The 25050-nt window shown below is 35.6% G+C and overlaps 1 protein-coding gene across 1 annotated transcript; it reads right to left on the reverse strand.

Moving 5' to 3' along the window:
- Positions 1–226: 226 nt before the first annotated feature.
- On the reverse strand, positions 227–18586 carry LOC123543331 (uncharacterized). The gene is made up of 14 exons (XM_053517950.1): positions 18278–18586; positions 17607–17833; positions 16548–16682; positions 15926–16051; positions 14920–15051; positions 14129–14192; positions 13664–13806; positions 12286–12541; positions 11940–12017; positions 11194–11303; positions 10010–10227; positions 8669–9115; positions 5323–5546; positions 227–893 (listed from the first exon to the last, which is right to left on the reverse strand). The coding sequence occupies exons 1-14, from the start codon at positions 18433–18435 to the stop codon at positions 800–802; spliced, it is 2412 nt and encodes an 803-aa protein (XP_053373925.1). The 5' UTR covers positions 18436–18586; the 3' UTR covers positions 227–799.
- Positions 18587–25050: the final 6464 nt, after the last annotated feature.

Raw genomic sequence — 25050 nt, forward strand, 5'->3', positions numbered from 1 at the left:
GATTGCATACGTTCCTTTTTCAAATCAGTATTGTTAAAAGGTAGATTTACTTCAATGCCTACATTGCTTTTCATGAAAAATGGAGAATGCCTAAACTGCATAATTATGGAGAATATGAAATTTGCTGTTAGTCACTACCTGAGTACATGTATGTATGTTCAAAATATATTTAGCCAAGTGTATCTCATAAGTATTTCTGACAACTATACTTCACAAATTTGTTAAAAAAAAAAAAAATACAGTTAATATTAACATATTGTTACAAACTTCCACTTCAACTATACTCAAACAAAAAAAAAAACATGTTACTTTGTGCAAAAAGAATTACCAACTAAAAGTATATATTTTTTATGATCTTCTTTCCATTTTCAAGTTTGCTCTTAAAAAAAAAAAATCTTCCTGCAGTAATTTTCTTTTATTTTCACCTAGCAGTAGTTCGTAAAGTACCTCTCACCACATCTAAAATCTACATACTATTACACATATAATTTATACAACTATTGTTGTAATATTTCTTGGAACACATTAAATCGATCTCCTTTGTGAAATCAGGCACTGGTGAATCCGAAATTAAAGTTGGTTCTAGAAGCATGTAATGTAGATTTTCTTTGTTTGAAACACTGCTTTTTGGTGTAATAAGCATGTTGCTTTTCTATGCATGAAGCATGATCAATTTTGGCATTTGTTTGTGCATATAGGTTACTTATATTATTATAAGCATATCTGTCCATATAGGTTTCTGGTGTTATTACAAGCACGTTGGTTCATTAGCTGTAAGTTAGCAGATTCACTAAGATTCTTACATTCTTGGAATACATAACAATGTTGGTTCATAAACAACTGTGTCCGGAGATATACCCTGTCCGTAGATTCTCAGCAAGCCATGGTGAGCTCTGAAAGTGGAACAAAAAATAAACAGAAATTAAATACCAGCTTTTCTGCAAGTCCTGCCATTTCCCTTTTTGGTTTGTTTTAACACGACACTGTCACAGTCATAGGCGATATGGCAACTTTCAAGCTGTTTCTGGTAGGAAACATTCCAGGTGTTCCTTCTTGTGTTATTTCAGACAGGATGCAGTTAGAACCAGTGATTTTCTGTACGCCATGCAGCTGTTAACTTCCTCACATGAAAATACTGTACATCCTGATAAAGGTTTCAAACCCAAGGGAAGGGTAAATGATTTAAAGTCAGCAAGCCTACCATTCTTAATATCAACAACATAGAAAATGATTATAAATGACAGGAATAGTTAAAACTTATAAATCACTAGCTGATGACAATACTAGACAACCATGAGAGCCTGTATCACTAACCTGATATTGTACCTGTGACATCAGATGACCTGGTTTTAAAACTGATCTAGGCCTCATTGAGAAAAAAAAAACTCTGATAAAGTTTCATGTATATACACTGACCAAATTTCACATATTAGTGGGAAATGAGGCCTTCAGAGTGTTAAAAAGGATCTTCTATAATTAGACCTTGGGAAATATCTTTAAAGTTATAGAACAGACCTAAATTTTATCATGACAAAACTGATCAGTTTCAATGTATATCACTTTGGAGTGTTAAAAAGATTTATCTATAACTTGACTGAGTGACCCTATTTTTACTTCAAATGACAATGTTTCTAACTGTACCTATATTTAATCAAAATAAACAGTGTGACCTGGTTGGCTTAAAATTTGTGGATGATGATGTGTCACTGAGAAAAAATATCATGAAAATTTAAAGTAAACAAGAGCTGTCCGTAAGACAGCCAAGCTCGACTATTCGAAATATTGTCCCAGAGGCAGGAAAATATTACCTAAAAACGTTAAATATCAAAAGAATTTTAAGTTCAAAAGGGGGCAATAATCTGACCAAAATGCATATCAGTTATGGGACTTGCTGCTATCAACTAGTTTTATAACCCCTAAGGCACATGTGAAGTTTTAATTCAATATCTGCATTAGTTTTGGAGATAGAAACTCGCATGTAAAACTTTAACCAGAATTTTCAATGTCCAAAAGGGGGCATAATTTGCCCAAAATACATGCCAGAGTTATGGAACTTGACCCAGTGAGGTTGGTAATTGATCTAGAAAAGAAACAAGAGCTGTCCATAAGACAGCCAAGCTCGACTATTCGAAATATTGTCCCAAAAGCAGGAAAATATTACCCAAAAAGGTTAAATATCAAAGAGTTTTAAGTTCAAAAGGGGGCATAATTTGACAAAAATGCATATCAGTTATGGGACTTGCTGCTATCAACTAGTTTTATAACCCTGAAGGCACATGTGAAGCTTCAATTCAATATCTGCATTAGTTTTGGAGATAGAAACTCGCATGTAAAACTTTAACCAGAATTTTCAAAGTCCAAAAGGGGGCATAATTTGCCCAAAATACATGTCAGAGTTATGGGACTTGACCCAGTGAGGTTGGTAATTGATCTAGAAAAAGAAAAAATAAGTTTCAAATCTATATGCCTTTTAGAAATAGCTGTATGTACTTGCACGCAAAACTTTAACCAGGATTTTCTAAGTCCAAAAAGGGGAATAATTTGCTCAAAATACACGTAAGAGTTATGGGACTTGATCCAGTGAGGTTAGTAATTGATCTAGAAAAAGGAAAAATAAGTTTCAAATCTATATGCCTTTTAGTAATAGCTATATGTACTTGCACGCAAAACTTTAACCAGAATTTGCTAAGTCCAAAAGGGGGCATAATTTGGCAAAAATGAAAGTCAGAGTTATGGGAATTGATGCGTAATTCCTGTGTGACTCTGACTCATAAAATGGCAGGTATGGGGCATGTCTTAATGTATGACCAAGTTTTGGACCAGACATTAAACATAACCTAGAAGTATTGTTCTCTGTGACCTTGACAATGAAGCTAGGGTCTTAAAAATTATTTCAAAATGCTTAATGGATGGTAGAGTTATGGACACGACATCAAACTGACCCTAAGATATACTTATCTAATATAAACTGTTACCTTGACCTTGAGGTTAGGGGCTTGAATTTTGCACAAAGTCTAAAAGGGTGAATAATTTGCTCAAAATACATGTCAGCCTTATGGGACTTGACTCAGTGAGGTTGGTAATTGATCTAGAAAAAGAAAAAATAAGTTTCAAATCTATATGCCTTTTAGAAATAGCTGTATGTACTTGCACGCAAAACTTTAACCAGAATTTTCTAAGTCCAAAAGGGGGCATAATTTGGCCAAAATGAAGGTCAGAGTTATGGGACTTGCTGCTATCAACTAGTTTTATAACCCCGAAGACACATGTGAAGTTTCAAATCAATATCTGCATTTGTTTTGGAGATAGTAACTTGCATGTAAAACTTTAACCAAAATTTTCTAAGTCCAAAAGGGGGCATAATTTGCTCAAAATACATGTCAGAGTTATGGGACTTGACCTAGAGAGGTTGGTAATTTACGTAGAAAAAGAAAAAATAAGTTTCAAAGCTATATGCCTTTAATTGACGGCTGTATGTACTTGCATGCAAAAACTTAACCAAGGTGTGACGCCGACGCCGACGCCAGGGTGAGTAGAATAGCTAGACTATTCTTCGAATAGTCGAGCTAAAAATAAGTTTCAAATCTATATGCCTTTTAGAAATAGCTGTATGTACTTGCACGCAAAACTTTAACCAGAATTTTCTAAGTCCAAAAGGGGGCATAATTTGGCCAAAATGAAGGTCAGAGTTATGGGACTTGCTGCTTTCAACTAGTTTTATAACCCCGAAGACACATGTGAAGTTTCAAATCAATATCTGCATTAGTTTTGGAGATAATAACTTGCATGTAAAACTTTAACCAAAATTTTCTAAGTCTAAAAGGGGGCATAATTTGCCCAAAATACATGTCAGAGTTATGGGTCTTGACCCAGTGAGGTTGGTAATTGATCTAGAAAAAGAAAAAAATAAGTTTCAAATCTATATGCCTTTTAGAAATAGCTGTATGTACTTGCACACAAAACTAACCAGAATTTTCTAAGTCCAAAAGGGGGCATAATTTGGCCAAAATGAAAGTTAGAGTTATGGGACTTGCTGCTATCAACTAGTTTTATAACCCCGAAGACGCATGTGAAGTTTCAAATCAATATCTGCATTAGTTTTGGAGATAGTAACTTGCATGTAAAACTTTAACCAAAATTTTCTAAGTCCAAAAGGGGGCATAATTTACTCAAAATACATGTCAGAGTTATGGGACTTGACCCAGAGAGGTTGGTAATTGACCTAGAAAAAGAAAAAATAAGTTTCAAAGCTATATGCCTTTAATTGATGGCTGTATGTACTTGCATGCAAAAACTTAACCAAGGTGTGACGCCGACGCCAGGGTGAGTAGAATAGCTAGACTATTCTTCGAATAGTCGAGCTAAAAAGATAGTTGGAGCTGAAGGGGGTAGGAGAAGCTTAAAGGACTTTGGTACAAGGCCACCAAAGAATATCTGCCAGCAGTTTCAGAAAAGAGGATTTAGCCATAGCCATATCCGCTCCTTGGCGGAAATGTTTTTTAACAAAACAGAAAGATTTGAAGGAACTTAGTAAAGGTTCACTATGGGGCACTGTTAAGAAATGATATCTATATTGGGCCAGCAGTTTCTGAGATGCTTTCACTTTCTTCAACATTCTCATTGGTGACCTATATTAAAGAAATTTGAAAGGGGACCGACCATAAAGCATTCTTTTGAAGTAAGTTTGGTTGAAATTGGCTTGATGGTTTAGAATAATTTCTTTTAAGAAACTGTGAACAATACATTAATAAACAGATAACAGACATTCAGCAGTCCTTAAACCTCACCATAAAAACTTGATGCTCTGGTGTGCTAAAAAAGTAGTATGATACAACAACTTGTTAGGATAAAGTGTTTTTGAAAGCTTAGATACTTGACCACTGAAAATTTAACAAATGAGCCATGCCATAAGAAAACCAACATAGTGGTTTTGCGATCAGCATGGACCGAGACCAGTCTGTGCATCTTTGCAGTCTGGTCAGGATCCATGCTGTTCGCATTCAAAGCCTACTGCAATTAGAGAAACCATTAGCTAACCATATGGATCCTGACTAGACTGCGAAGGCTGGTCTAGATCCATGCTGGTCACAAAGCCATTATGTTACTTTTCTCATGGCGAGGCTCAATTAGTATTTGGCATTTGGTGGATCACTTCTTGCAAATCCCTGTTGTGCCAGAAACTGGAAATCATAAATGGCAACAGCTCAATTATAAAAACTTTGTCAGTTACATACAAAGCATTGTTAAAGTTTACAAGAAAGTGTCTAAAAGGACCATTTATATCAATCATTACCTTAGGTAACACAATAAATTCTAATTTACCTAAAACTTAGAACATCTTCAGCTTTGATCTCATTGTCAATATTCCAGACAGATTTCATTCTCATTTCTTCTTTTGCTTTTTTCTTCTCTTCTTTCTTCTGTAACCTTCTATTCCGTCTGGCTCGATCTTGCTCAGCAAATGTTGGTCTATAAGCTGGTCCACATAGTCTCTGGTCTGCAGCAAGTGCTGATTTCACTGTTCTCACACCCACTGAATTGATGGACTGTAAAAAATACTCTTTTCATTTAAGAATGGAACAAACACTCCTAAAATGCTCAAAAAATACTTTGCAGAAATATTTTATTGAATCACAAAGGACAATGAATGCATCTGAAAAACAAACATTTACTAAAAATGGAAGACCTGATAAATCATAATGTTGATAAGTTCATGTACCGGTTGTCAAAATCAGCAAAATAACTTATACGGAAGCGTAATTCCTCTGTGACTCTGACTCATAAAATGGCAGGCATGGGGCATGTCTTAATGTCTGACCAAGTTTTGGACCAGACATTAAACATAACCTAGAAGTATTGTTCTCTGTGACCTTGACAATGAAGCTAGGGTCTTAAAAATTATTTCAAAATGCTTAATGGATGGCAGAGTTCTGGACACGACATAAAACTGACCCTAAGATATACTTATCTAATATAAACTGTTACCTTGACCTTGAGGTTAGGGGCGTGAATTTTGCACATTGTGACAAGGCAGATTATCATGTTATGGTTAGCATTAATGTTGACTGATCAAATAGGGTGGTTATGATGAACCTAGTCTGTAAACTAAGATTCAAAGTTGGCCTGAATAACTTTGGTAGACAGTCTCCCAAGAAACTCTGCTGTAAAATTACTTTAAAATTTGACCTGCGGTTTCTGAGATGTTCAAAAATTTTCCAAATATCCATATACAGAGAAAACTAGTCCAGTCTCTGTTAGCCATGTTTTTAGACAAATCATAAGGACCTGAAGGAATTTGTTAGAGTGTCACCGAAGGAACATTGCTGTGAAATTATTCTGAAATCAGGCTAATCGTTTCAGAGGTTTCAAGAGAAGACATTCAAAGTTTTCTAAAAGGCTATATTGGGAAAAGTAGTCCTGCCCAGTTGCAGTCAAGTTTGTAACATTTTAACACTAGATGCCTACGGGCAACATGTCGATCCCACCAACAGCCAAAAGGACTTGGTAGTTGCACATGACACCTTGTCTTACTGAGGCAAACATTTATGCCAAATAAAAAATGACTGCAAAAAGTTACAATATAAGCTATTTATAGTAACAACAAAGGGAAGTAATTCCAGGTTCTTGCACATGACACTCCGTCTCATGATGATGAACAATTGTGCCAAAATCCCTCCATGCATGAAAAAGAAATGTTCCGGACAAAGTCATTCTTGTATCTGACATTTGACCTCTACGTGTGACCTTGACCTTAGACCTAGAGTCCTGGTTCTTGCGCAAGAGACTCCGTCACATGTTTGTAAACATTTGTGCCAAGTTACATCAAAATCCCTCCATGCATGAAGAAAAAATGCTCCAGACAAAGTCATTATTGAATTTAACATTTGACCTCCAAGTGTGACCTTGACCAATAAGGTAGGAACCTGTGGTTTGCACAAGACACTCTGTCTCACTGAATATTCATGCCAAATATAAACGAGATTGCTCTTTGCATGTCAAAGTTATGGTCCAGACAAACAAATCCTGAAGCACGCATGCACATACATCGAACAGCCATTTGGACAACTATGTCTTCGCTTCCGCAAACGGGCTTGACAAAAATGACATAAAGGCCTCTGAAAGTCCCCTAAAAAACTTTCCTGTGAATTTCAGCCATACAGAAAACACTAGTCCCATCTCCTAAAGGCAGTCTTCTGAATGAAACAGAATTATACCAACGAATTTAGTTGAGGGACACTCAAGAAACATTGCAGTGAAATTATTTTGGAATGGTGCTAACATAAATGTTCCATATAGAAACAAGAGCACCGCCTTGCGGGTGCTGACGCTCATCTGATTTTTTTGTATAATAGAAATATTGTCCTACCCATGATTTTCTAAGTCTAAAAAGGGCCATCATTCTTGCAAAAAGCAGGATAGAGTTATGTTTCTTGATGTACAGCGTACGCTTATGATGGTGAGAAACTGTTGCAAGTTTTAATGCAATAGCTTTGATAGTTAATGAGAAAAGATGACTTAAACATAATACTCAACCAAGAAAACTGATTTTCTAAGTGCAAAAAGGGGCAATAATTATTGCAAAAAAGCAGGATGGAGTTATGTTTCTTGCTGTACAGGGTCAGCTTATGATGGTGAACAAGTGTTGCAAGTTTCAAAGCAATAGCTTTGATAGTTAAAGAGAAAAAGTTGACCTAAACATAAAACTTAACCAAGAAATCTGATATTTTCTAAGTCCAAAAGGGGCCATACATCTTGCAAAAAGCATGATGGAGTTATATTTCTTGCTGCACAGGGTCAGCTTATGATGGTGAACAAGTGTTGCAAGTTTCAAAACAATACGTTGGATAGTTTAGGAGAAAAGTTGACCTAAAACATAAAACTTAACCAAGAAATCAGATTTTCTAAGTCCAAAAGGGGCCATAATTCTTGCAAAAAGCAGAATGGAGTTATGTTCCTTGCTGCACAGGGTCAGCTTATGATGGTGAACAACAGTTGCAAGTTTCAAAGCAATATCTTTGATAGTTTTGGAAAAAACCCTGACCTAAACATAAAACTTAATCAAGAAATCTGATATTTTCTAAGTCCAAAAGTGGCCATAATTCTTGCAAAAAGCAGGATGGAGTTATGTTTCTTGGTTTACAGGGTCAGCTAATGATGGTAAACAAGTGTTCCAAGTTTCAAAGCAATACCTTTGATAGTTTAGGAGATAAGCTGACCTAAACATAAAACTTATCAAGGCAATGCCGAAGCCGACGCCGATCAAGTGATGACAATAACTCATCATTTTCTTTTCAAAAAATCAGATGAGCTAATAGAAGGAAAACTAGACCTGGACCCTGGCAGTCGTTTTTAGGAAAACAGAATAATTTGAAGAAATCTGGCTTAGGGTGACCCAAGGAACATTTCTGTGAAATCATCTCAATTTCAGGCTAGCAGTCTCTGAGCAGTTTTTGAAGCTTTTCACTTGGGTTGCCACAGCAACTAGGCCTGCATGGATGACCCTAAGATTTGAAAGAATCTGAAAAAAGGACCACACAAAGAACATTCCTGTGAAGCTTGCTAAATTGTCAGGGGTTTAGGGGAAGGTGCTCTACACCCTTCTTAGGCATAAGCTATTGTGCAGTGTTCTACATCAGATACAGCAAGTACCAAAATAATCGAAACTTACAACTATTTCCCCTGAGTTGTCACTATCACTGTTCTCATCATCGTCATCATCATCATCATCATCGTCGTCTTCAGAATCCACTGAATTATAAACTTTTATTGATGTCTCTGTGTTGGTACGCTTTAATGATTTTGATGAAAACTGTTGAACACTTTGTGATTTTTTAAATGGCGGTTTTGACTTTGTCGTAGTTGAAAGAGATTGCACAGTTTTACTGGTAGAGTTACTGCTCTTTGATAGATTATCTTCCTCATCGGAATCACTTAATTCATTTATATCTAAAATTTCCATGGATTTTGTTGCTGCGCCCATATGAAGGTTTTTTCTGCGCTCAATTTCATAGTCAATTTCATTGAAATTAGAGTCATTGTACTTAAAACCAGTTGGTAGTCGAAGTCGAAATCTCACTTCTTTAACACGCAACACTTCTATAAATGGGAAATCAAGCTGAAATAAAACAACATTTATGTCTTTAATATATACTGGTTTGGTCTAAATTATCGTATATTGTTTATATTTTATGTTACACTGCTTTACAATAGTCAATTACTAAGCCTAATAAGTAATTTTAAATAAATCTTATATTCTTGCATATTAACATGTAAATATCATATCTGGTAAATTACCTCATTTATGATGTATCAATTAAAAGTTTATGTGTTCTTGTATCAACAACTGCACCACTGCGGGTGCCAACATTCATTTCTAAGTGCTTGACATAAGACAATATGCAAGAAAAGATTTATAACTCTTAACCTTCTTACTAACTAGCTGATGATAAAAAAAATATAAAGTTTCAAAGCATTCCAGTAAAAAGGACCAAAAAAAAAAAAAATCAAGAAATATCTATTTTCTATGATATAACAGATCATAATTCTTACTAATCTAATATAATCCAGCATTTTCTGGTTGAATGATTTCTGGCAAAATTTTGGCTCCTTATAGATAATTTCAGATTAAAATTTGTCCAAACTATGTCTCCTATAGTACTAACGGGATTTGAATTAAACAATACAGGATTTATCAGTACAAAGTAAAAATATGCATAATTTATGGCTTTTCAGGTTGAATAGTTTTTGGAGGAGTTATAGGCCTATGAAATAAAAATGCTATATTTCAGTGTGTTCACATTCTAGCACTATCTCTAATCCTATTCATACTTCACAGAGTGTGTACAAAATGGGACAGACTGGATCAGTAAGTTCTAATTACTATGACTTTTCACTGCAATGAATATGTACAATATGAAACACTTACAACCATTCTAGAAATATGACACACAATTTAAAATGTTTGCTCCCTTTCAAAGGCGATACAATAAAAATGCTTCAAATATCATACCTGATTTTTGGCATTTGTTAATCTTTTCAACATCCGTATGAACTCTTTCCGTGGAGCATCTTTCACCAGGATAAGGTCTATCACTCCATCGTTGAGATGTGTGTATTTACTCATACCCCTTGGTGCTAATTCAGATCTTCCTGGTATGGTGAACAAGCCTATATTGAGGAAATCTAACTTGCGAGTCCTCCATGGTGTATCCTCGTGCTCCGCAAGATCTGTTGGAGAGAAAGGAATGAATATCAGTACTATTAATTAAATTATGTCTCCCAATATGTCAGAAGATATTGATTACTGTAATCCTGGTCTGTTTGTCCATCTATCTGTCAGACTGTCACAAAAGTTTGGTTTGTCCTGACTACTTTTTTGAAACTACTGGTTGGATATCCACCAAACCTTTTGGAAAAGTTATCATCAAGCTATTTTCACATATCATCAGCATTTTCTGGTAGAATGGCATCTGGCAGAACTATGGTCCTTAAAAGTAATTTTAGTATTGATGGAATTTAGAATAAACTGTATAGGAGTGATCAGTACACAGCCAAGATGAAAATATTTAAAGTTATGACTTTTTTGGTTGAATGATATTTGATAGAGTTATTATATTCACACAATATAAATACTGGTACTTGTAAAGTCAATGTCAATTCAGATTTGTGTGGATATCTAATATTACTACAAATTGGTATGTGTAGTCTGTGTTATACTTAAACAGGGTATTTGTGAGCTTGACCTTGAGAGCAATGGTACTTAAATGGAAAAGATATTGGGCCACCATAGCCGTCCTAATTAATGAGTGTTGTATAAAATATCCTCTTTACTTTTAATGCTTTTACTTTCTACTGTCCTCAAAATTAACAAATGTTTAACATTCGTTCTTGACTTTCACTCAACATGTACCTTTGTGCTGCGTCCATATACTGTAAAACCATTAATATTCGTGGGGGACTAATCTTCGTGGATTTCGTGGTTGAGTCAATCCTCGAAATTTAATCCCAACGAACAAAAAAAATTTGCCATTCATTTTATGTTCAAAAGTTAAAAATCCACGAATTTATATCCCCACGAAAGTGCCATTTTGACCAAAACCATGAAATTTCATGCCCACGAAATTAAATGATTTTACGATACTGTATATCCATTCATCCTGTCATTTAAATAAAGTAGTATGAAAAGTTACTCACTGACTAATGTATCACTGTTATTTGACTCTGCCAGTGGATCAAATGCTTGCACGAGATCTTCAGTGACACTGTTATCATCAACTACCTCCTCGTTCCAGCAGACGTCACAACTATAACAGGAGAAATTTAAACAGTCACGTCATAATATGAGCCACGCCATCAGAAAACCAACATAGTGGCTTTGCGACCAGCATGGATCCAGACCAGCCTGCGCATCCGCGCTGTCTGGTCAGAATCCATGCTGTTCGCTTTCAAAGTCTATAGTAACTAGAGAAACCGTTAGCGAACAGCATGGATCCTGACCAGACTGCGCGGATGCGCAGGCTGGTCTGGATCCATGCTGGTCGCAAAACCATTATGTTGGTTTTCTCATGGCGCGGCTCATATGCTTTTATTTCAACCGAGCTCACTGCAGAAAATACGACAGCACTCTGATGTCTGGTGAGATTATCTATTTATTTGATTCAGTTTTGTATTATGTTCCATAATCTAAGGGGAGAGAACTATAATTATTTGGAAAAAAATATAGTGTTGGTCAAAGCTATTATTTCTTTGGAGTTATCTTTTGGATTACAAGTTATTTAATAAAATAAATGGGAATTTTCTATGTTTTCATTGGTTGATGAAATCCACAAATTATTAATTTTTGATTTTCATAGTAATTTTTAAAGAGTCACATTTTTGTTTTGGGAGTTAACTTAAAGAGGATTTAAAACTTGTAATATTGGCAAAAAAACTTTACATACCCTCTGTAACATGGCTGAAACTTGCGGTTGTTTGGTAAACTATCTGCAGGTATATATTCAACATCACACTTGTAGGGCCTGAAATTATGAAAACTATGTGTCCTTTATTAATATTACATATAATACCATTTATCACTGTGACAATGGACAAAAGTTTCTATTTTAATCCGGAAACTGAAACAAAATCACATTTGGACTCTTCTATTTTTATTTGTTTTCAACTGGAAGTGATTATTATAGTTCTCTTAAAAAGTGAACTAAACATTAGATTTAATTTATATAAAACTGAACCATTAAACCAATAATGGGGAAAGTGAGATTACACAGTAAAATAAAAACTTCATACCTTAATTTTGCTTTGGTCAGGGCCTTAATAAAAGCAGGTTCCAGGCCTCTCTTTCCAAGTGATTTGTATCTTTTTCTGAAAGTTAATACATTTCCAGCAAATCCATACTGACAGTTAAAACACCACTGCATGAATTTATCCTCTCTATAGGCAGAGCAGACATCCACAGGTATGGACCTTCCCAATATAATATAGAGTACCGCACTTGTTACATCATCTGTGCCCATTACTGAACGTACAGTGTCATTTGTTGATCCTGGAAAAACAAGACAAATATACCAGATTACTATGAGTAATATGATTGAAACTGGTACAGAAACCCTTGAACTGGTATAGAATCTCCTGAAGTGGTACAGAAACCTTTGAAATGGTATAGAAACTACTGAGTGATAGGCAATTAAGCTGCAGCATGTACAATTCTGGTAGAGTTAATTCCGTACTATTACCAGGGCCCCTCCTGCTAATACAAATAAAATACCTAAAATGTTCAAATTTATCAGCAGAAAACAATTCAAAATAACTTCTTTCTCTGTTACACCTATCTCTTGTGTTTTATATTTTGGTGTCTAGTATTGTCTACACAAGATTTACTAAGGTAAAAGTAATTCTGTTTCCCAGTTGGTGGCAGGGTCCTACCCAGGCCCTTTCAGCCGGGCGCCGCGCCTGGCTAAAATATCTTAGCGCCCAGCTATAAAATTTCAATATATAAATTTTCATGTATACATGTTATCTGTAAACGTAACCAGTCGATAATTACCTGTTTTGATCATGCCTGGAGGCAAACTCGATAATGATATAGTCGCGGAACGTCGTCACGGACAGTGTTACAAACAATCGGCTCATTTTACCGCCAACTGTCAAATTGTACTTTCGTTTTCGTGCATGACATTTTTTTTTGCAAACCACATTTTGTTTTGAGCAGAAATAAATAGGGTTTAAATACTTTTATATAACAAACAAGTGGGTTCCCTGCATAGTTTAACAAATAATTTAATTTAAATGTATTAAGATGAGAAAAGAAATAATAAATTAACAACACATGTTACAAATTCTCTGGGCAAGTCTTCATTAACAGTTACTTTTTTGAAATTCTTCCCATGTATGGATTTACATTTAGTGTTACTTCGTTATCAAATTTTTCATAACATGTATTTCTTAAACTAGTATTCAAGGTGACAAGATCTAGGTTTCTGCCTATTTTTGTTTAAATCCTTTAAATTGGAGCAATAGAAAAACATTACAGCATTACTTGAGCAAGCAAAACTTGTGCTGTGTTAATGAAAATGAAAAGATGATGGGTACAAGCTTGGGGCAGTGTTAATGAACAAAGAAGTTACTAAGTTTGTAACACAGTATTATACGACAAGAAATGTCTTACCTATAGGAATAATACCCAGAGGTAAAGCAGCTTTTGTTGGTGTAAAGCCAGATTTCTGGTCTATATCCTTTCTCTTCTGGGAAGCTGCCAACAAACCATCAGCTACCTTACTGACTGTTCCATCTCCACCCATTGCAACAATACTGGAATATCATACAGAGTACAGTTATCTCAAGTGTGCTTAACAAGTTATCATAATGGTCGAGTACACGAAACAAATTCTTTAGTATTGTCAAACTTTCTTTAAATATAATTTAAGTCTTGTAGTAAATAAAAATCAAATTTCCATAGTACTTTACTCTGCTACTGACAACTTTTGATACATGTATTGTGGCAACTAATCTTGTATTAAAATCTTGAATACTGGTAACATTATAAATTTTCAGATTAAATTTAAATAAAAATGTTAAAAGATTTTTAGCTCTCCCTCCATACAATGAGTAAGTTGAAAGTGAGAACAATTACCAGTCAAAATCCTCCAAGTTTATGTGCACCATTTCCTGCTTTATATGCTCATTGTGCTGAACCTCTGAAACAACAAAATAATTGAGCTGTGCCATGAGAAAACCAACATAGTGGCTTTGCACCCAGCATGATTCCAGACCAGCCAGCGCATCCGCGCAGTCTGGTCAGGATCCATGCTGTTCGCTTTCAAAGCCTATTGCAATCAGAGAAACTGTTAGCGAATAGCATGGATCCTGACCAGACTGCGCGGATGCCCATGCTGGTCTGGATCCATGCTGGTCGCCAACCCACTATGTTGGTTTTCTCATGGCATGGTTGGGACATCTACTTATATTAGCCTCTTTAAATAATTGAAAATAATGTAGCTAAATCCATGGTATCATGTGCAGATTGTAAATATCTCCATTGCCTAGTAGTTTGCCACAACACAAATTTGTAGATTTCTTTGAAATTAAACTGTATAGGAATTTCATTTTCTCACTAAGATGTTATTTTGTAGATATATGCTGTCTTGACATACGTAAAAATAAGTACCCAACCAATGTTATTAATCTAATTCACCTGCATTTTTGTATAAAGAAATTCACACCTGAGTATCACTGTGTTACACATCAGGAGAACTCAAAATTACCCAGACAACACAGTCTTACTAGATACAACTTTTATGTCTTTGTCACATCAAAATTCTTTTAAACTGTATAATATCCTATTGGAAATATATACTCATTGAATGTAGTAAGTAAACTGGAGTTTGCATGGAAGAAATAAAGACATTAAGGTGGCAGACTTACCTACACAGTCCACATGTACATCTGCAGCTTGAAATAATGGTGTCACTTTATTCTTGTAGACTGAACTACCACTCTTACTACCAGCATGAGTTTGTAGAAATAGCTTGATGGACTTTGGCCGACTGTGCATTTCTGTGAGAAAAATTCCAAAACAATGATGAACATTATTATAACTTTATTGGTACATGCAAACTGCATGATTAGCATAACACTGAGTACAAGACTATGAATTGGAAGGTCATGTGGTGTATGTTTCTTTTGTAACAATTTGACAAAGATAGCAGAAGAAATTAGTCCCCCAACTATACATCTTCATTTGTAGAGAAGTTGTAAGTTACACATGTGGAGAACAAGTCAGTACTGATACAGAACTCAGGTACACTGGTCAGGTTAACTGGCAGCTGCTGCATAAATGAAAAAATATCCTGAAACCAATGTTAAGCCAATTAAACAAACTTTCTGCTATGGGTATGCTCCATCTGAAAACAAGTTCTTTGGGTTTCCACTATACTTCATTTTTTGTGTGTCAGCAATTTAAAGTATGTATCACATGACTGTGGTTATTTTGAAAAAAAAAAATTATATTCAAGTCATGTAAGACTATTAATATTGAATAAGATGAAGACAAGATGTGTCCCTATGATGTTGATGTCTGCTTTTGCTGGTGTATTAATAGTTCATAGCATTAACCATCGTCATGCTAGACTCAACTGATTTCGCCTTTGTGACCAGTGCAGATCATGATCAGCCTGCACATCCATGCAGTCTGATTATGACCTGCCCTGTTCGCCATTTAGTCAGAATCGTTTTTGGTATGCACCCCTTTAAACAGTTAATGGTTCTGCCCAAATTGAAAGATGGACAAGTTTATTATAGAAATTTGGCAGGATAATGACTAAACAGCTTTTAATGTAACTTCTTGTGAGTTCTACTAGGATAAAGCTTTTGAAAGAACTGATAAATAGTGTCTATTCAAATTAGAGACTAAAAGAAAATTAGGCTGTACCTGTCATGTACTCCTGTATTTTCCTTACATACATTGAACACAGAGCTTCGCTGGGGTGTTCAAACACAATCAACCTCTCTGACAGCGTGTTTGGACCAAACGTATCAGCAACATGAAGAGAAAATCCTGAAAAAGATGTCAGCTCATCTCTTTATTAAAATATGAATTCAAATATAAAATTATAACATTCCAAAACAGACACATGATCTCAGTGTTAATGGAATTGGTGTTACTATTTGCTATGGCAGTTAAATCACTATAAGTTATCAATTTAGAAGTTCTGTTCTGGATCATGACCTGACATCTATCCATACAAGTTTCTCCGTTACAGTCAAGACTACATAAAATTTGTATACACATAACTATTTTTTCCTGTAGTTGCTACAGTACTAGTAATATCTAATACATCAAGTTCTTTCTAAGCACTGGAGTAAAATTTGCATATGATACAGATAATATTGACATAGCTACAAAATTAATGTACTGACATCAACAGTTTGACATTGAGCCCAACAATGTGAGCTGACTTGGAGTGTTGGCATTAACAAGTGATGCTATGTAACCAGTTTGGAATACAGAAATGTAAGCTTCATAGGTTATGACGTGCCCTGCAAAAACTTACCAACACAAATCCCTTCCTCGCTCGAACTTTGATTGGATTTCTTGCGTTTTGTTTTGACGCCAAAAACATCTTTCAGCATAACAGTGTTACGATCCTCGCCTTTACCTTTTCCCTTGAATAAACCCTTCTTTTTACCTGGAAATTATCCACACCATTATATCACAGCAATGACAGTAAAATTTAAAAACACGAAATAATACCTTTAATCATTTAATTAAAGGTTTAAATGGATCATAAATTTATTTTCTGTAATTCGCCAAGTTGTCTTGTGGTCAGTCTAGCTTGACCCAGCACCAGGTATATGCAAACATAGTCCAAATAAAAGTATGTTTAGGAAGCATGATAATTTTTGACTGTTGGTGGTCTATCATGTCTTAAGAGAGAATAAAACTACAAAATATTAGATCATAGCATAATCCATCCCGATTTGCACAATAAGGCTAAGGCAACAGAAACGGGTTCAGTTTGTGCAGAGCACGGCTCATCAATTCCACAGGTTTGGAAAATGAATGACACTATAATTCATAAGCAAGAGACTTATGGCCTTACGTTTGTAACAGGCTCAGGAATAATGTGCAGCCTCGAACCTAGGCCCTTCAGCTTACCATGCCAACGCTCTACCAATTGAGCTACTGAGGCTACCCGATATGAGAACCACTACACACCTTCCCTCATATTGCGAGACATTGGCACTCCTGGCCAATGTCTGTCGCAGACAGTGTTAACCAAATTCAGATGCACACCCCAGCCAAACTGCTTCACCAGGCATGGGCTCAAAGGGTGAACATCTCGTAGAACCTCCAAATGTAACAGTCTCAGGAAAAATGTGCAGCCTCGAGCAGAGCTCGAACCTTGGACCTTCAGCTTACCATGCCAACGCTCTACCAATTAATTAAGCTACCGAGGCCACCCGATACGAATACCGCTATAGACCTTCCCTTTTTGTGCGAGCCATTGGTACTCCTGGCCAAAGTGTCACGAATATGCTATCGGACCTAGGCTGGGAGTCACTGGAAAGTCGGTGCAGACAGATCAGGCTAGCAATGATGTTCAGAATACAGAACAATCTTGTTGACATCCCCTCAGACAGGTACCTACAATGCAGCGATGCTCGCACTCGAGGCCAACACAGGTTCTTCCAAGACCGCATCAGTGACAACAGATATGCCAACTCCTTCTTCCCTAGCACGGCTAGGGAGTGGAATAACCTCCCCATGACTGTTGTTACAGCTCTTACCTTGGAAGCCTTCTGGTCCCTCTTGCTGGAGTGGCCTGTCACCACACCACTGAACTGACAACATTGTAAATAATTTTAAAGAATTTTAAATGACACTTTTGGAGACTGAAAGCCATTACACAGACTCAGTCTCGCAGAGCTAATTACGGTTTTTAAAGATCCCAGCTCTTAACAGGAAGAAGAAGATGTCTGTTGCAGACTGTTAACCGAATTCAGATGCACACCCCAGCCAAACTGCTTCACCCTGCATGGGCTCCAACTTGAGTCTACAGGTGAACATCTTGGTGGAACCTCCACATGTAACAGTCTCAGGAAAAATATGCAGTCTTCACCAAGACTCGAACCTCGGACCTTCAGCTTACTGTAATTGAGCTACCGAGGCCATCCGTATGAGAACCGCTACACATTTAATCCTAAGGAGTACAAAATCCACTAGCATTTGACAAAGAACTAAATATTATGGCTTATTTCGCCTAAGAAGTTACATATTTACCCGACGGACAAAGTGACATCGTATCCATCTCCTTTGATGTGGAAAATGTCCTTGCAGTCCTCCTCGTCAGCAAACAAACGTTCTTCTTGCGGAAAATTAGGACATTGCAGGATCGGATTCCCATCTTCATCAAAAATATATTCTTCTATATCAGTCATTTTTTATAACGTTAAAGTTTAAATCTGACGAAGTTGTATATCTGTGTCTGTTATAACATTTAGATGTACATCTAAATCCGATAATCTATTGTCTTTGCAAAGTATACATTTTAATCCTGTTTGGTATCCAATTTTAACCCGGTAGTGTAAACTTTCTCGTGACTAATTGGTCTACAGCGTATTTGATTGGATAATAGCTCATTCGGATTCATTCGGAATCAACGTTTCGTGGCAACTATGTAAACAATCAGCTGCTTCGCAAACTGTGATTCATGTCTACAAATTATCGATTGTGAAAAACATTAAGCTGTATAAATAAGAAAACATAAACATCCAGCCAGTCTTGGTCTACATGAAAACATCTTATTGGTGTTGTTAGGCGTTCTACCAAGTTAATCCGCACTCATATTCATGAATCGATCATTGTTCGATAGTGTTTAAATTTATATAAGTGCAGACCCTATAGTATATTGAAAATAAATCGAATTACTGCTATCTACTGTAGAGCTAAATAAATAGGAAAGCAGTTTGAGTTCGTAACTCATAGGTTTGAGTGGGAATCCTTTATTAGGAGTTGAAAAAATATAACTGATTAAAATTACACTCAACTCTGTTATTTTTACCGGGTATTATCATTAAAGGAATATTAGACGGTTTGACCCCTTGACATCTTGACCCCTTAAAATTGTTCACCAAAGATGACACCTTGATCCCTTAGTGACACTTTGACCCCTTAGATTTTTTTGCGGCTAGGGGCATATTTTTCTGCAGTTTAATTTCTTAATATGCATGTAAGTCATTGATAAAAGCTATATTGATGGACTTCTACAAGTTCTAGATAATATGAGTAGGTGACAAAGTATATGCATGGTCTATGGGTGTTGGTTTATTCACGTTGGTATTATTAAAAATGTTGTTTCACACACGTTTGCAATTATCTAAAAAATTATTTAGATGAAATTACTAATCATGTTAGTAATAAGATATAAATAACTTCATTTACTAATTGAATGTTTGAAACTTCAGATTTATTAGTATACTACTTTATTCATAAATGTACATTTTTAAAAATAAATACAAGTAACGCTAAAACTAATGTTTTTCTCTTCATTCATTTTTTCTTTCACTCATTCTTTCTCTCTTTTCATTCTCACATTTCTTTCATACAGTTTAATAGTTCAATAAGAAAAAGACATTACATAAAACATAACATATATTTAATAAGTACACTTTGTATACTATTTACATGAAACACTGAGACAACATAAATATAAGACATTATACAAAAGACAGAAAATTGTAAAACAGAAAAGTCAAACAAAAGATAACCAAGACGGTACTTTAAAGGTCCATTACTAAGGGAAAGTGAGTTGGCAATTTTTTTCATAGCCAGTGCATAGACTTCTGCAAGACACTAAATAATGAAGATTGGCACGTCAAAATTTACAGAAGGTCTTTGGAACTCAAAGAAATGTATGTGTATTATGTTGAAATTTCAATGAATCGACAGAATGACCCCCAGGTCTTTTTAACTTTCTTCATACTTCATAGAAAAATAATTGTACATATACTGCGATTTATTTCGAATTTCTACATACCAACTTTCATTTTCCAATAAAATGAAATAGTTTCTGTGATTTTTAAAAGAAATTAAAATGTTCACTTTCCTTAGTATTGGACCTTTAACAAATAAGAAAATACATGACATAAAACATAATATACTACGGAAGCCTATTAGGGACATTTTGTCTTAGTTTTTATGCATAACCTCTTATGTATGACATATTATGTGTTACGTGTTATCAGTTACCTCTTACATGTTACGTATTACCTCTTGGGTGTTATATCTTGTGTGTTACTTATCAAAAGTAAGATTAGCCTAGTTCTCAATAGGGAAACAAAATTGACGGACGTTAACGATTACTGCTTGTTGCACTTTACCTCTTTTGGTGACCACTAGCGCTAAAACTAGAAAAAAAGGCTTTAAACGACCTATGCCATGAACAGCATGATGGATCTTGATCAAACTCGGTCTGTACACCAATATAAGGTCATTTCCAAAGTTGTTTCAAAACGCGCAATGGTCCCCTTGAAGGGTTCTCTAGAGCTAAACACAGAAATACCTTTAAACATTTTTTCATGAAGTCTTTTGCTGAATTTCCATTAAACTTTGTCTGTAGTTTAAACACGGGGCATTTGATCCCTTTCTGAAGTCCTTAGAGACAGAAATTCAAGCGCCTTTAAACAACTTTTTCTGATGACCACTTGTTTATCATCATAGTAAACATATGTAGGCAAGACTATATAACTAGGACAAGGTCATTAGCTCAGTTATTGTGTTTTCTTTTGGCATAGAAATAAGTTACGTTTCGCATACAATTCCATTTTTTGTCTAAAATTCTTGATATATAACTTCGAAACTTTGAACACTTGCTTACCATCATGGCCACACATTGCCATATAGTGCAAGATATATCTAAGTCCACAAATACAGTAGATTGTTTGTCTTATCTATTTTTTATCTTTTGTCAGATATTTTGAAACCATACTTCCATCAATTCTTCGAATAGCCGAGTGCACTGTCAACCGACAGCTTTTTTTTCTTGTTGTTTTATGGGAGACATAAAATTGTTCTTGTCAGTGCGTCAGTCCGAATATATGTCATGTATATCTCAAAAAGTATTTAACCTAGAGTCACCAGACCTAGGATTGTTATTAAACATGTTATTTTGTACTTCTGGTGTTGTGGTTTGAGTTTACAAAGCCAGAGCATGGCTATGACTTAAACAAAATACACTCATTGTAAAAAGGAAGTCGGGGTTTTGCTGTTCCTAAAAATAGAGAATGGCTTAAACTGTCCCAAATGGGCATATGCAGTATTATGTATTTCATTAATGCCCAAAATTAGACTCGATAAAACCCATTTCTTATTTCCTAGTGATTCACTTCAGTTTGTTGTCTTGCAGGATAATATATTTCATTACTGCCCATAAACAGGCTTAATAAACCCATTTCTTATTTTCCGTTGTTTTTTTTTTTTTTTTTTTTTTGTTTTTTTTTGTTTGTTATCTTGCTGCATTATTTATTTCATTACAGATCTTGTGCGTCGTCTTTTGTTAACTGCGCAGTTAGTAATCTCTGAACTAACTTCTGTCTGTAAAGTTCTGAGCACTATATTTATACAAACTGTATACTTTATCTATTATAAAGTACGATAGCCACAATAGAGAGTATATAAGTCCTTAGACATAGGATGGAATACCTAATTCCTAATGCCTTTGACATAAGATGACATACCTAATGCCTAATACCTTAGACATAAGATGTAAGATGAAATACCTAAATGCAAAATTATGTACATTTTATATATGAATATATATAAATAAGACTTAAATAGTAGGAATTCGCAGTTCGCGCTGCACAAATGACTGAAGTTTTCTTCCAGCGTATTTATAACTTCACCAGTATTAAAAGCTATTTAACACCTTACACCAACGTTTAAAAACAAAACATTTATCACTTCGGCAGTTTAGTGTCCCTTTTTTAGCTAAGAATTTCGATGAAAATATTCTTAAAGCGTACGTGCGATTTTTGCTACAAATCAATGTTCTGCGTAAACCCAAGTTAAATTTACATAAAACTTCCCTGATGCAAAGCAATTGGTTCAAACGTCATAGAAGTGTTCCCTAACAAAATCTGTATCATATCCAATAGTTACAGTACCTTTATTTTCACAGATGCAAAGAAAATTGATATGATGAAATGAAAGATATTTTCATTATATAAATAAGGGATTAAATCAAGATTTTCTTCAACAAGTGTTAATAGCTCTCTATATAGCATCTTGTACATGTATGGAAATTTGAACACTATAGGTTTGAGCAGTCTTACTAGACATTCTGAGACTTGGCTATATATCTTCCTATGGGAACCACACATTTCACAGCATATATTGACATCTTCTTAGCGTACTTTCTTGCCAAAATCATACCGATCAAATACTTTGGTAACAAAATACATTAGGCCATGCGGAATGTAGATTCAAGTTAACAGAGCTATTCGGTCGAGCTTTGTAAAAGAAAACATATCAGTAAAGGATTCAGTTCATGTTTCCCGCTTCACCTCTACCTTACGTGTATAATCTACGAGATAATAAATAATAAGTAACGCATAATACATCAAACATAAGAGGTAATGCATAAAAACTAAGACAAAATGTCCCTAATAGGCTTCCGTAATTACATTTAATACGTACACTTTGTATACTATTTACATGAAACACTGAGACAACATAAATATTAGACATTATACAAAAGACAGAAAATTGTAAAACAGAAAAGTCAAACAAAAGATAACCAAGACGGTACTTTAACAAATAAGAAAAATACATGACATAAAACATAATACACTTTGTACACTATTTATATGATGAGCACTGACACTGTTGTTTCAATTTGATTGAGTTTTAGATTTACATACGGCCGTAAATCTCACCAACACGGGCTAGAAAGTCTTCATACACAATATCATGGTCATCGTACTTGTCCCATAGCTCACCAATAGGATTGTCCATTGACGCGTACACCTGACAACGGTTCCTGATCACTGCCTGCGGAGAAACAAGAGCAACAGTGATAGATACCAACTTTCCTTCCTGGAGAAGAAGCGGAACTAGCACATAGAAGGGAGCGTGCTCACGGCTCTGTATGTGAAGTGATGTTCGGAGCATCACCACGAGTGACGTCAAACGGTTCTTCGTCAACCGATTCGTCGGTGGTACTGTCGGCGACTGGTAGAAATGTTAGAGTCTGCAGATGTACCCATACTCAGACTCCGGTTGAATGCCCCTAGCGGAGTGGCGCCGCTGCTATTCAGAAGAAGTGCTTACATAGGTGACAAGTAAACGCTAGCTCCTGACCAAGCCGATTCGCTCTGCGGTACTGAACTCTGGAGATTTCTGTAACAATCAAGTGCAATTCTTTGTCATTAATGTAAACACCTCTGTACAGTTTGACGATGGACTGCCGTTTTTGTAGAATTTCCATCAAAAATGGTAAACTCTTGTACAAAGCGACCCCTGAGCACGTTTGCACCAAATCGTAAGTACGGCACTGTCAAGCAACAACCATTTCTTCGTAATCGGTGAATTTTCATTACATGCATATGAAATAATCGGCCAAAAAATGATTTCAACGCAGTGTGCGGTGGGTACAATTGCTTGGTGTTCCGTGTCAATTAGACATTTGTGGAGTATGTTCTGATAAAGGCCGAATTCTCGTCTGCTTCTCACAATAAGAGCGGGCGCCTGGGTAGAACCACCGACCTTCCGTAAGCCAGCTGGAAGAATTCAACGTCCCGAATGAGGCTCGAATCAACATCGATGAGGGGCAAGTGATTTGAAGTCAGCGATCTTAACCACTCGGCCACGAAGGTCCCTCTGATTAATATAACAGATTGTAACAGTGCCCGGTTGGATATGACATTCTTTTTTCAATATATGTAGATTTTTATAGGTCTGTCATGTTATGGCTGTGTAACGATGAAATGACCCAGAAGGTCAATTTTCAACGTTGCAAAATGACCCAGTATATAAATTACCGACGGGGTCTAAATATAACTTACAACACCTTTACATGACCGAAAGCAAAATATCAACTGATACGAATGCCTAATATATTATGGGTGGATCATGTCAAACCACTCTGTGAAATGAGATAGTATTGCGCAAATTCCGAAACTTTATGAGGAAATCGTACAGCCAAACTTTCTACATCATGATCAACAATTCGGTTATTTAACTTCGCCTTTTTCTAGTGAGATCGCCTATGTCACAAAACGCTTAAAACGCTTAAAGCCATAAAGTGTCCTACTTTCCGCTGAAAGCATGGAATTAAAGGTGACCGATCAGGCAAATCTGAAAAATTCTGAGACGGCTTTTCATGTTTCGTTTGACCTAACTAGAGAAATGTTTTCCAAGTATTTTGCCAAATTGCTCACCAAAAACTGAAATAGTGTCTTATCTTACACTAGGCAATTTCTTTTTTGTCTGATACACAAGTGATACAATTATGTGTAATGAACAACCAGTTTAGTACTGTCACTCGAACCAACGGTCCAAAATCGATGAGAGCTTTTGAATTTTACGTTAAGTTCTGAAAAAATACAGAAATATTAATTTTTCATCTGTATGATAATAGGCATATTGCGTAAGATTATTGGGATCAGTTTTCAACGTTGAAATATGACCTGCCGATAGATGATCAGTTTTCAACGAGGGGCAAATTTTTACGCGTGGGTGGGTCATTAAATAACGGGAAGGGTCAATTTTCAACGTTGAAAATTGACCATTAATCCGTTGTTTCAACGGGGTCAAAATTTAATGTGACACCGTAACTACAGAAAAATAAAAATGATATTTCACTGTTTGAAGCAGTGAAAATATCAATTCTAGATCTAGAATCTATATCACTGATAAATTTCGCTGAAAAAGCATAAAATAAAAATTGCAACCTTGTTTCATTGTGACTGAAATGTACAGACAATCTATCTAGTCTAATTACCTTAATCCTTGCCTTTTAATTAAATAGTTCATTTTCGATCAAATCCACTGTGAAG

This window comes from Mercenaria mercenaria, chromosome 11 (assembly GCF_021730395.1).
Source record: "Mercenaria mercenaria strain notata chromosome 11, MADL_Memer_1, whole genome shotgun sequence".
Taxonomy (NCBI): domain Eukaryota; kingdom Metazoa; phylum Mollusca; class Bivalvia; order Venerida; family Veneridae; genus Mercenaria; species Mercenaria mercenaria.

What these genes read in the sequence shown, in the direction of transcription:
- LOC123543331 (XM_053517950.1), bottom strand. Translation starts at nt 18,435, where the DNA reads ATGACTGATATAGAAGAATATATTTTTGATGAAGATGGGAATCCGATC. An exon ending in TGTACATGTGGACTGTGTAG is followed by an intron (nt 14,193 to 14,919) that starts GTAAGTCTGCCA and finishes TTGTTGTTTCAG; the next exon opens with AGGTTCAGCACAATGAGCAT. An exon ending in GAAGATGTTCTAAGTTTTAG is followed by an intron (nt 894 to 5,322) that starts GTAAATTAGAAT and finishes TTCCACTTTCAG; the next exon opens with AGCTCACCATGGCTTGCTGA.